This window comes from Atractosteus spatula, chromosome 4 (assembly GCF_055471065.1).
Source record: "Atractosteus spatula isolate fAtrSpa1 chromosome 4, fAtrSpa1.hap1, whole genome shotgun sequence".
NCBI classification, from domain to species: Eukaryota; Metazoa; Chordata; class Actinopteri; order Semionotiformes; family Lepisosteidae; genus Atractosteus; species Atractosteus spatula.
Window position 1 is genome coordinate 35,441,758 of NC_142709.1, and position 13,496 is coordinate 35,455,253.

Here is a 13,496-nt window from a genome sequence, read left to right on the forward strand (position 1 = left end):
CTTGTGGTTGCCTCAGCTGCTGTGAACTTGGGTGTGCGCAGACTGTCCTCCCACAGCACTGACTCTCTTCTGTTTGTGTTTCTGTTTGTTCTGAGGTCTACAGTACAAAGGGAAATACAGTTCTATTATTACTACCTTAGTATTGCTAACTACCTGGACTGTTGTTTGGAGTCAGGAGGACTTAAATGTAATTCACACACTTCAAAACAAATTATTAATGCATTCTGTTCATCTTAAAGTATTTATCAGTACAATTTTCTCAAGAAAAGCATTTAATAGAAAAAAAAACAACTTCCTGTGAATGAAAAGGAAGTGTTTTTTTAAAAGTGTCTTAAAAAGGTTCACAAACAAGCAAAGGCCATTCAGACCATCTGGCAAAATATCTTGCTTTGCATTTGCTAATCTGCTATTCTGAATCTGATTTATCCATTCAATCCATAAATAATTTATCCATGATTTACCCTTACTGCCCCTCTTTACTGGCCACTGCTTAGACATACTAGGCATCAAAAGGTTACCGCTAGGGCAGAAGTTACTCAAAGGTGTAGGGTCAGACGCCAAATAGAAACTTTGGAGCATGTAAATGATGGTGATTTGGGTCCTCCCAAGTCTTCAGTGGTTAAGGTGCTCACCTGAGCACAGACAGCTCTGTGATGGAAGCTGTAGGTTTGAGCCTGGGTCATGTCACTAGCCAACTGTAGCAAGGATTCCCCAATTGGTGGTTCACAAATAGCTGAGCACTGCCTAAGAAATGGTGGAATTAGTTGGCCTGGAATGTCTTAGCTCTCAGTGACACCCTGTTGCCTCCTGTTTTGATGTTACTGATGAGGTATGTGTCTCTCTTCCAATTGGCACTCAACCTTCGGTAGAGGGCTGTGAGGCCGCAGGTCTGCTTACACCTCCTGCTGCTTATTTGCTTATTTTCCACTGTATACAGTGACAAGGATCATAGCTATGAGCTGAGTATTAAACAAATAGAATTGGAGATTCTTAATTTAAAAACAATGCAGTACATGAACAGAGGGCAAAAAAACAGAGCTGTTTGGATATTGAATGGATATTGAAAACTAAATATAAACCTATAGATTGAAAACTAAAAATTATTTTTAGTTGCCTCTAAAAATGACATTGATAATGAAAAAAATAAGACAATGCCCTGTATGACAACACAAATTTACCATTATTTTTTATCTCATTTTTCTCATTAAATGCAGTGTGTCATATCAAATACACTTTATTTTAAAGATGATCTCTAATAGTGACTCTGTGTTATCACACTGTAAAAAACCCACACCAAATAATTGGTGGTTCTAAATGTACTTAATTTTTTAAAGCAACATATGGTCAGCTGAGTCTGTGCTCCAATGAATAAAAATAGGCATTTTTTTTTATTTGGTGAAAAAGGTAATTGATGATCATAAATGAAAAATGCAAATTGGGGACTTTGAGATAAGTTTGCTGGTAGATCACTGCATCACAGCAGAGGCAATTATGCAATGGCAAAAACTTAGTAAGACTTTTAATTTTACTTATGGTTGAGTGGTAGAATAATTATACAGTAAGGTGCTTACAGGATGCTGTCAAAGATAAAACTGAATATAAATATATCAAGAAGCTCTAAAAATACAACATATGCTGTTAGCTTGACTACTCATTTGTTGTGTTTTAAATGCCTCTCTGTAAACAACCAATTCAATAAATTGAGTATGTGATATACTATATAATTTGGTATACAAATTAAACAGTATATCAAAATCCTTTTCTTTAAGAATAATGTATAACTTTGACTATTCTCAATATTAAATAATTAAACTAAGCCCTATTTTACAATTGCTGAATTGCACATAATAGGTTTATACCTCCATGTGACTAATATTAGTGCTTTATCAGATGCTGTGAAAGGCAGCTTGGTGATGGAGTACTACTGCCTCTGAGGCCTGGGGTTTTGGGTTCAATTCCAGCTTTGTGCACCTCTGTGTGGCACTTGTGTGTTTGTGCCCTATGTTTGCACCCATTTCTCAGGGTGCTGCAGTCCCTTCCCACCTTCCAAAGACACGTTGGTTGAGCGGATTAGCTACTCTGAATAGTTCCTGCTGGAAAGATGGCTGATCTCCCTTCATCATAATCTGGCCACGAGTAGTGAGGCTCCATGTGGTACTCTTTCCACTGTGCCCAGATTAGAGGATATGGTGCTTTAGCAGGTTATTGCTCTTCAGCCCTAATGCTGCATACACAAGTGAGATACACTGTCCCCTATTTCTCCTAATATTCTAAAGACATTTTTCTGACCTTTAAATGGCTGTTAATCTTATTCATGTTATTATTAGGATAGTCATACACATGCTCTGCCGTAATCAGATCTATTATTTGAGTTTTCCTTAGTTGCAATGTATCATTTAATAAGTTGATTAATATTAACAGACCTACATTTTTTCCAATGCATCTTGCTTAGTATTCTGTTTTCTCTTATTTACCATACTCTTTATTTTAGCAATTGCAATATTGAAGCCTACAGAAGTTGGTTTCTCAATAAATTTAGTATTTAGTAAGGTTTTTTGGTAGTTTACTTATTGATTTGTTTTGTTACAGGGAACAATAACTTTAATTTTAGCCACAGACATGGCCCGCCATGGGGAGATACTGGATTCTTTCAAGCAGAAAGTGGACAACTTTGACTTTACTAATGAAGAGCATGTGACTTGTGTGAGTGGCCTCTCTTTGTCCTCTAATGGAGAAACAAAACAAAACTCAGACTAGGTTCTAATAGCATTTTATGACAACATAATTAAATATTAATAAAATGCCTTTTAGAAGAACAAGAAAATATATTTCCAAATCCTACACCTTGCTGCTTAAACTGTGTCAAGGAAAGTGGTCAGTCTTGCCAAGGGGTATTGAACCCTAGCACCCATTACAGGACATTGCACTATCCGAAGCAATGAATTTATCTTTTAAACACTTTTAAAAAATCTCTTAAATCTCTGATAATTAAGGATATGTTGGAGGAAAGACTTGCTATGTCATTGAATTTAGGTGCAAAGTCTGACCACTCCTAGTCTAGATTAATACAACACCTATATTCTTCAATATGTTTTGATTTAAAACACTGGGGGGCAGAAGTACAGCACCTTGTAAAGGTATTCACCCCCTTCCAGTAATGTCTTATTTTGTTGAATTACAACAAAATACACCCGTAAAGCCTGCTGGATTGTTGCCCCACTGTTACTGATATAGACTCAGAGTCAGTAGGTATTACACACTACCTATGGTAGTGTGTATGTCACCAAGGGATATATGTTCAGAAACCATGCCAACTGCAATCATATCCTGTTGCTTTATATATTTCATTTCAAAAAGAAAGTGAGAGCTTACGGATATTTTGTCTCTTGTCTTAGCTGAAGATGGTGCTGATCAAGTGCTGTGACATTTCCAATGAGGTCCGCCCAATGGAAGTAGCTGAGCCCTGGGTGGACTGCCTGCTAGAGGAGTACTTCATGCAGGCAAGATTTTACTCATTTGTAAACTCCCTTGAGGCAGGAACACCCTAACTTTTCTGATACTGTACATTAAAGAAGCCACTCCAATAACACTGCAAGTATTTTTAAGCAAAAAACAAGTCGAAACGCTCATGAACGTTTATCTTCGTGAATTTGCCATAGTATTTTACTACAGTTTAGTTTAGTTCTGGTCCCTACATTTTTACTGCACTAGTCTGCACAGACTAATTACCCTGATATATTACAATACTTACTCTATCCACTGCAGAGAAATCCACTATTAAAGCTGCAGTGTCCCCTGGTATTAATTACTTAACTGAAATATTTTAGATAACATGTTTTTGTAGGTCTAGAATTGCTCATCCCTGATCTACTGTATATACAGAAGCAAGGAAAAGTGTGATTGCAGAAAGTGATAAATAGTTGAAGCTAAACAAACATTTTTAAAATGCCTGAAAATCTTGTAAACTAATTGAGATGCAGTAATTGAGTAATTGTAATGAATGTCATATGAATATATTTATATAACTAAAGAATATTTTAGAATAGATAAACATTTGCCAAAGTTGGTGTTAGGAGGTTAATAATGTCATCAAGGCATCAAGTGTTGTACTTGTAAGTGTGCCTCCAGTCCAAACTGAACTGGATATTTCAAGATGGCTGTTGTCGCTTCAATGAACAGTGAAGATCGCAGATTAAGGTGGGGAAAGCCTCGTTTCCAGGATATTGGTGCTGCAAGTGACAGTTGGTGTATTCTTACACTGAATCCATTACAGGGAATATAACTGTAGCTTTAACCTTTTTTAGAGTGACAGAGAGAAGTTAGAAGGCCTTCCAGTTGCCCCTTTCATGGATAGAGACAAGGTGACCAAACCTACTGCTCAGATTGGCTTCATCAAGTTTGTCCTCATCCCCATGTTTGAGACAGTGATGAAGGTAAAGGTGCTAGTTTTGCATCTCCTCTGAAAATAAATTATGTGTTTATGGGAGTCAATTGCGGTCTAATCCATTCTAGTACTTTTACAAGTTAAAACTCTACTCTTAACAATTTATTCTTAAAATGCTCAAATTAACCAAGGGGAAAGGTGGTTTATCCTTGTCAAATTCAAAATCATATTACCAAGCAGCTCATCTTAGATTTCTAATCTGTTAGTGCGATCAAAATTATAGTGCAAAATGGAAGGAGATCTTTGATCACAGATGAATTTCCAGTACAGATGGTTCTGGAGGATAGGTCATTGGCAGAGACTGTGTATAAAATGGCTATACCCTGGGTAACAATTCCAATTAATATTTGGTTTAAAATAAAAAAAAACTATAACTTGGAGAAAGATGTTAAAATATTAATGTAGGTATCTTATGATTCAGATTCTCCTCTGGAAGATCTGATACATGTTTTAGGACTATGAGAGTGATTACAGCAATATATACCATGACAAAACAGAATCATCTGAAAAACTTTGAAGATTTATCACAACAATATAACCTGGGAAAAAAAGGCTTATAGCAGATACCTCAGCAAGGCAAAAAACTGCTGGACGATTTCATAGCTGCTTACCAGAAAAGTAACCAGAAGAAAATAATATCAAAAGCATATAAAACATTGAATATATGAAAAAGAATGTTAAAATAAAACGGGGAAAAGAAAATTATAGAACATTTCTGCAAAACATGAAAAAAACATGCAATTTTCAACAAAGTTCCAGTTCACAAATTTGGAGAAACTTTTGTTGGAAATACTAACTCATTTTTTTATCAGCCCTAAAATTCAAGCAAAAGAAAAAGGAAGCAGTTCACAGTGGGTATGTGGAGAGCAAGTGGCAATTCATTTACACATATTTTGGTTATGCTCAGTAATACAACAATGTATACATTAAGGGCTAAATCTTTACATTTAGCCCTTAATAATATAGCAAACCTAGGCATATGAGTTCTCTGTTATACATTTGGGTAACTTAACTTTTGATTCCTCAGAAGTAAAGGATATATACTAGGAATTATTTTACAGAAGCTATCTGTAAGAAACCAATCACAACAAAATGGTTTACTAAAGAACCCCCAGCTTCTAAATAATGGATCAGTATTGTGAAGATTTATATAATGGAAAAAATTGCTTTTTCTCTTAGGTTGCAGGCAGAAAGCTTTAGCAAATACTGGCAAGCCTGGATTGGGTTTCTTGCCCCATTGAGACCTGATTTTAATCTATGAAAGTAGATGAGTCAACCTTTTTGGTTGGAGTGTTACATTTTTGTTGTGTTTTTTCTAATTATATTTCCATATATAACCTCCATCTATGCTGGCATAATGTAAATAGTTAAATAGAAAAACATAATGTTAAAATGAAATATGAAACTCGAAAATGATTTTGTATACATTTTACCTGGAAATTCTTTCATCATTAAAAAAAGTTGTAAAGAGATCATTCTTTAGAATCCTTTGAAACCCATTGATTCCTACTATATATCAATCCGAATGAGATATTAATACCATCCTGAAGCTAAACATAAGATTATAAGAATGTTTACATGAATGAGGCTACATGTGACCAATCATGCTGTTTCTTATTGGATTCTACACTGTAATTTTCAAGCACAAGGCTAGGAAAATGGTTCCAGACTCCAACAACCCTTTGTTTAAAGAAGTGTCTGCTGTCTTAAAATTTCCAAATATTAATTTCCACTTGTATCCCAATTCCCCGTATTGCTGCTGGTCTTGAAGGTGCCCTCTGGTGAATGCTTTTCAAGATTTTGAATGTGAGAATCAAGGCCCCACATGATCTGCTCTTTCCTGGCTAAAAAATGTAGTTACCTTAATCCAATATTTACACTCCCCTGGTACAATAATATTTTTCACGTAGTGTGATGACACAAGCCGAGTACAATATCTCTAGTGAAGTCTGATTTACTTATTGTATAATTTTAACATGGCATTTTTAGTTTTTTCTTATTTGTAATAAAGTAACCAAGCTTCTAATATTGCTTTCCCTGTACTCTCTTGTTGCTATCACTTGTATATCTCTTTCCTTGGTTCAATACACTTATTTAATATTTACCTTGTGCATTTTTCTGTCTATGTGCAATACCTTGCTGTATGTATGTTGTGTATTTCATGAAAGTAGTCATTTGGTAGTGACTTCAATACAATGTTTTCTAAACAGGAAACCACAGTCCTCTGTGTTTTTTCTTTCTCCTTTTGTTGATAGTAGTTTATTAATCTAAGCTGTCTTTTCAATTATCTTAGTAGCTGTTTTTCTAATGAAATAAGATGTGAACCTGGAGTGCAGGCCCTACTAAGAGTACTGTCTTCATCCCTACAGTTGTTTCCCCAGATTGAAGAGGTGATGGTTCAGCCCCTTAGGGAATCTCGTGATCGCTATGAGGAGCTCAAACAGATTGATGATGCCATGAATGAGGCAAGCCCCCTTCACCCAACATCTGGTCTCACACTGACAAGAAAGAGTGTTATAAGTTTTCAATTTGTTCAAAGGAAATAAAAAATAATTATATTGGACTCTCTCCTGGTTCTGGGGAGTCACAGCTCTGCTGGTTTTATAACAAACTCTTGAATAAATATTAGGAAACCATTGTAGTACAAACACATTAAATCAATAACAAAATCAATTAAGTTATTAAGAGTTCAGGTAGAATGAAAATTAGAAGCACCACGGATGAGTAACCTCATGTCAGGGTAGTTGCTGCTAGGGTCTTTTCAAATTTTCAATAAAATACCCACAAAAATAAAAGCTATCTCCCAATGGGACTTGTTTATTCCCTCACTTAAAAAAAGAGGTTACACTGCCTGCCAACACTTTCATCACAAGCTCTACATTTTACAAATTCAAGTCCACTGATAAACCAAGGTATTCTTGCATTCACACAGCTCTTTCACCCAATGCACGCCAAAGGATGTCCCCATAAGCCAATGTGGAAATCCAGAAGCCACTTCATCCTGGCTTTTAAATTGTTTATAGCTATTAATTTTCCATAGTTTTCTGGAGAATGTAGTTTAGATAAGATTCACCATCCTGTCTGAATTTACCATAAGAATGAATTACTTACAGTATGTATAATGTATAATGTATAATAATAGTCTGGAGATCAGATCTCTTAGGCTGAGATTTCAGCTGCAACCAGGGCTGAAATCGTATAAGGTTAAGTAAAATGTTGATTCAGCTGTATTAGCAAAACAAATGCATGCTGCCATTAGCATGGCATATTTACATTCACTGATTCAAGCACAAGGCTAGGAAATTGGTTCCAGACTGCAACAATTTTACCCACCATGCCACTGAGGGAGACTTCTTCAGAAACCATGCTAATTGCAGTCATATTCTGCTGCTTTTCATACTTAATTTCAGGTACAAAAAAAGAAAAGTGAGAGCTTAACGCTTGGGGGGAAGAAGAAGTGAGAGAAGAGTGCTCAAGGTTAGTAAATGTAAAGGTTAATACATTTAATTTATCACATATAATTATAGATAATAATTTATATATAATGATTTGTAGGGGAAATCCACTCCCTACCACAAATGGCAGATTTTGTTGAACTATAAATTATGTACAGTATGTAAGGATTTTCCAAACAAAACATTTTATTCAATGCTGTGGTAGCAAAACGGTCTAACAGTATACAAACTGAAATGTACTCATTGCATAAGTATTCAGCTTTCGATATCAGTACTTGGTGGAAGCACCTTTGATAGCTTTGCACAGTAAGAGGGTGTAATTTCTGCCCATGTTTCCTGTGAATGGCCATTTTAAAAAGTTTCTTGGAGTTCTTGATACACTACAATCTTCAAGTCTTTCTGTAATCTTTCTATAAGATTCAAGTCAGGAGTTTGACAAGGACATTCACTATCTTCTTGTTGAATGAATTCTATTTGACTTTGTGCTACAGGTCATTGTCCAGCTGAAATATGAACCTTTCACAGACTTTTGAATTCTTTGCTGACTCAAGCAGACTGTTTTCTAGGACACATCCATTTTCTCCTTAATCCTGAAAAATTTCCCAGTCCCTGCTGATGAATGCAACACCATACCATAATGCTGCCACCACCATTCTTGACAGTAGGGAAGATGCTGAATGAGGTTCTGTGTTGGCCAGATGTAACACTTTGTATTCAAACTAAAATGTTTAATTTCAACAATAGCTTCTTCCTTTCTAACTCATCCATGAAGGCACGATTTCTGTAGTGACTGGGATATTGTTAATCTATTAACATTGATTCCTGAACTAACATACTGTAAAACTTTGCATGCCTTTCAAATACATTGTTGGCTTCAGAATGAAATCCAAAGTGGTCCTGCTCAGGGTGTGAGTGCAGTCAGACTGAGTATTGTCTGAGTGGTGCATTTTCAGCTTCTTAGTGATGGCCTTCATTTTCTTGAGCGGAATAATCAGTGTCTTTGAAATTCCTTGTTCTCTTCTGCTCTTTCTCACTATACCACTTTATCCTCAAATGTTTCAAAAAGCTCCCTGATCTTTCAGGTTCAAGATGTTACTGTTCTGCTCCTGTTGGCATTAACAGATCGCCAAAGGACTTGGAAAAAATATCCCAAGTGGATCTTGTAGTCCAGTTTTGCAGTCTGGTTCCAGAACCTTTTCAACAGAATGATTGCATACAATATGAAGCCGAGTGCTCTAACAGATTGGTGAAACACCAATGGCTTTTTCTGCAGTGCTGCTATTGTGTCCTTTAATATAACAACTATTTGTTTTCATTTTTTCATTGCCTTCACTGGTTCTAATGCAATGTATAAAACAACAGAACTTGTCACCAACATACGTTGCAGCATTCATGACCTTGATTGATGTCTTGATATGTTGATGTCTTGACCTGTATCTGTTCTGGAGGAAGACAGATGCACCTGTGATTTTAGCCAGTGCAGCACAAGATTGTGACAATACAACCCAAATTATTTATATTTTCTCTTAGAATACATTGTAAATCCGCGTGGTTAGGGTTTCTTTTAAGTATCATAAAAACTGTAATGTCAAGAAACATATTGTATTGCTTAGAGAAACTGACAGAAATACTGCTATACTGTGCTTTTGTTAATTCATTCCTGTTTAGATTATTTCCATACATGTAACAAAGGAAACAAAAAGTGAAGTAACTGAAACTGTTTAGTAAGTAAATCTGTTTTCTTTACAACAGGTGAAAGTTCAGAAGTGAACAGCTACTTGGTTAAAGATTTGTGGAAGCAGAACAGCTACAGTAGATGATCCAGACTGTCATCAGGGGATATACCAATGTACAGCAAATCAGAGCTACTTCTTAACATAATTGTTTAGTTTAATTCTTTTTTTACATACATTTGTACAGTTTTATAGTCTCTGTTTGTTCCAAATAAATAATTTGCTTTAATTGCATCAGGTTGTTCATTTCTAAACATTCATCTAACAGCTTTTTACAGGCCTTTTAGGTAATTAAATACTTCAAACTTAGTTTGAATACTTCAAAAATAGTTGTTTTTAAGAAAGTGTCAAAATGTGGGCAAGAAAATCGCCTTGCATGTACAAATGTCTATATAAAATAATTTCCAAGGGATTACTTTTAATTTTAATACATCAAACGAAACCCATTCTGGAACAATCTGACTAAAAATTTTAATGTACTATGCTGTCTATTGTCTGGTTAAGAATATTTTAGTTTATTTTTAAACATATTACAATATTGGAAGAAATATGGAAATATATTTGAAAGTGATTAAATGCATTTAAGAACAGATTGAGAAATCAATATATTTCAAGAACACATTGTTCATATTTATGTGAAAAATGTGCATCTAAAATGTATTTGAGCATAAAATAAAATGATGACAATCTCAAAGGATGAAACAGCAACCTAGGGGATATGGTGGAAAATATAGTAACTGATGGTTGTCACTGAACACTGGGTTTTGGATTTGTAATCGATGGCTGTGAATGTTGAAGTTTCTAATTCAGCAGTTACTGGAATGTCTGTGAATACCAGGACCTGGAACTTTGATCACAGCTTTTCATTTTCACCACATGCTTAGAAATGTCCCCCCATTTAATTTGAAGAGCAATTTGCTAAAATACTGTCAGAAACTGAATTTTTGTGTATTTTAAGAGAGTAGTGGAAGGAAACACTACTGGAAATCATTCAACATCTGTGATCTAGTTCTTTGAATTCCTTTAGAATTTTCTCATTCATTTTCTGTGATTTGGTCATTGAACAAATGTGATGTGAAATAAAACCAAAAAAGCCTGTTTTACTTCAGGTAGTGTCTCAGTAGTTCAGTCAAATTCTGATTAATACAATGAGATGACAGGATTTAAAGCAATAATGTTTTAAATGTTAATATTTGGAGTTAACACACCTGACTGAGGAAATGTCAGCCTTGATCTTAGAGCCAAAGCTGACAAATCCCCCGTTGAATGAACCAGGAAGTTTGTTGGAAGGGTCAAGATGGGGTTGGAGGGAGGATAGATGAAAGCAGGGAGAGATGCATGCAAAGGATACAAATATTTACGTGTAAGAAAGTGGACGTGTGAGATTTCAATTTGACCACTTCCGGAATTTCTGCCTAAAATTTTCCTTTATGTCAAAATGTTAACACGTCACATTTCAGGATTGTTTATACTATATTTTATTTCAAGACCTTAAAATGCTTACAAACCTTTACATTGCAATACAGCATAGGTAAGCTTTGTATATCTCAACACTGCTACTAGCGCATTCCTAGTCCTTCTGTCTATAATTAAAACGTTTTCAAATAAATTCCCTGCTTTTTGATTGTCTTGTTCTGGTTTGGAAATGATCCAAAGTTCAGTTCAGTACAAATTTGTTTACTGAAGTTACTATGTATTTTAACTTGTTACATATAACTTGGTACAAGTCAAAGCATAAGAGCTTGCCTAATGTAATGCATTTACAATACAGAGATGTATGATTTCAACATATTATGTAATGGGATGCTACCTAATCCTCATGTAAGTGGTGCATGTAAGAACTGTAATTGAAGTAGACGCCATCTCTGATGTTGTAGATTAAGCAAAGGACTAATGAAATAAAATGTCTTGTGGGAGCATCACTGACTTCCTTAGGAACCTGAAAGGATTAGTAAGGATCAGTTACTATATGTTACTATATAGTTCAATATGTATATCATCATCAAATCACTTTCAATAATTGCTTATCCAATTCAGGTTCATAGCCATCTGGAGCCTATCCAGGAAGCACTGGCAGGAAGGCACAAATGGAAAAAGTAATAGGTTTATTCCATGCTGAAAAGAGAAGAGAGAAAACACAACGTTTCGGCTGTGGAGCCTTCTGCAGGTGTGAGAAAGACAGGGCAATAAGCAAAGATTAAATAGCACAGAAGAACAAAAGCTGGGAGAGGGAAGGAGGCAGGAGGGGCAGAGAGGCTACTCAGGTGGTGCAAAGTGGAGAGGGGTGAAGAAAGGTGAGAAACTATAGGCTTGGAGAAATCTTTAATCTTCACAGACCTAACAGCCCTAACTCCTAGTGTCCTTCCGGTTTCCCCAAACGTAGATAGCTAGGCATTTTTTGCAAGAGATACAGTAAATGAGCATTTACACAAATGTTTAAGTGTTTTCGGAAGGCAGTTGTTACTGGAATGATACCAGGACCTGAACCTTTGGTCACAGAAGGCCATGGGTATAAGGACTCTCCATCTCTCCTTCCATCACTCAATTATTGTTTAGACCTTTAGCCTCCAGACAGGGCAATTGTGACTCAATAGAGAATACAAAGGGTTATTTACCTAATCATCCAATGAATAATACCTGGTCATATTTAATTTTTATTCATATTTATGAATTTTCTTTTAGAAACACATGAAACATGTATGCATGGACTGTACATATCTGTTGTCAGTACTTTTTAAAAACATTGGTTGGCCAGTGTCTGAATCTACAAATAAAGGGTTAAGCAGAGCCAGAGGTTCTGGCCAATGTTATTATTAAATTAATACTGGACACGCCAACAAGCTTTAAATCATTGTAATTTTAAATATGTGTCAAAGTGGTGATTTTCCGAAAACAATTTTTGTCAGAAAAGGCATCTTCATCAAATGAAACTTAAAGGTTAATTTCATGTGAAAAAGCAAAAAAAATAAATGTTTTGGCATTATAGTGGCCCACAGGTGAATAGGTGTACAGAAGGCTCCAGAATTTAAGTGTTCTTCAGTTTTCTTTTCGTTATATCTCACACACTGAGACAGCACCCTACTCTGACCTCTTCTTCACACAGGTCCTTTTAATTTCATAATGTGCTTGCTTTTGAAATGTTAATTCAAGTGCTATTAATGAAATATTAGCAGTACTTTAATCACCTGTGAAGAGTCAAATGAACTAGACCATACGTTGCAAGCCATTTTGCAAACCCCAACATCTCAGAAGAAGCTTTATATTTCATTTTAATGAACCTGAACTCCCCTGTGGTTTCATGATGAAATTATTTGCACACGAGTTAGAGATACATCACCCTACCAAAATATAAGAGTGTATTACACTGCATATGAGTGACCCATCCTGTTCAAAGCAGTGGGAATAGCCCAGCATGTGGTGTGTCCCCTGATTCATGAGCACTTTTGGGTTATAAACAAGGCTTTATTCTCACTGTGGTATAGGAAAGAATTCTTATATAAATGACGCTCAAAAGTCATGCTTGCTGGTGGCTTTCTCGTACACTTTACTTTAGCAACAGCAGACCTGGCTAATGTGTCAATTCAGATAGCCTCAAGGGTTTACAGGCAAACATAAAAAATCCACCAGTCATATCTGATGTAAAGCTACTTCTATGAAGATCATTAATAACATGACCTGCAGTAGCTGATGATTTCACTATAAGTGAACCAGCTTGCTGCTAGGATTATTCTGTATTATGGATACAATGCTAATGCTAATAATTTCTGCCCCTGATACTCTCAGCTCTGTTAGCCCACTACAACCCTGCTTCACAGTGGTGCTTTCTCCCAGAACAGGTCTTCACAGGCTTGGAGCTTTTATAAC

General features: G+C 35.7%; 1 protein-coding gene and 1 long non-coding RNA gene across 2 annotated transcripts in view; both read left to right on the forward strand.

Moving 5' to 3' along the window:
• The window catches only part of pde9aa (phosphodiesterase 9aa), a 62,110-nt gene extending 55,120 nt beyond the window's left edge, over nucleotides 1–6,990 (forward strand). The window contains exons 14-17 of the mRNA XM_088914127.1: nucleotides 2,590–2,703; nucleotides 3,396–3,500; nucleotides 4,305–4,433; nucleotides 6,814–6,990. Of these exons, the coding sequence (XP_088770253.1) occupies nucleotides 2,590–2,703; nucleotides 3,396–3,500; nucleotides 4,305–4,433; nucleotides 6,814–6,990 (525 nt within the window). The remainder of the gene's footprint in view (nucleotides 1–2,589; nucleotides 2,704–3,395; nucleotides 3,501–4,304; nucleotides 4,434–6,813) is intronic.
• Nucleotides 6,991–7,854: 864 nt separating this feature from the next.
• On the forward strand, nucleotides 7,855–9,865 carry LOC148836301 (uncharacterized). Its single transcript, XR_016090932.1, has 2 exons — nucleotides 7,855–7,921; nucleotides 9,652–9,865. It is a non-coding gene; the product is annotated as an uncharacterized LOC148836301 (long non-coding RNA).
• Nucleotides 9,866–13,496: the final 3,631 nt, after the last annotated feature.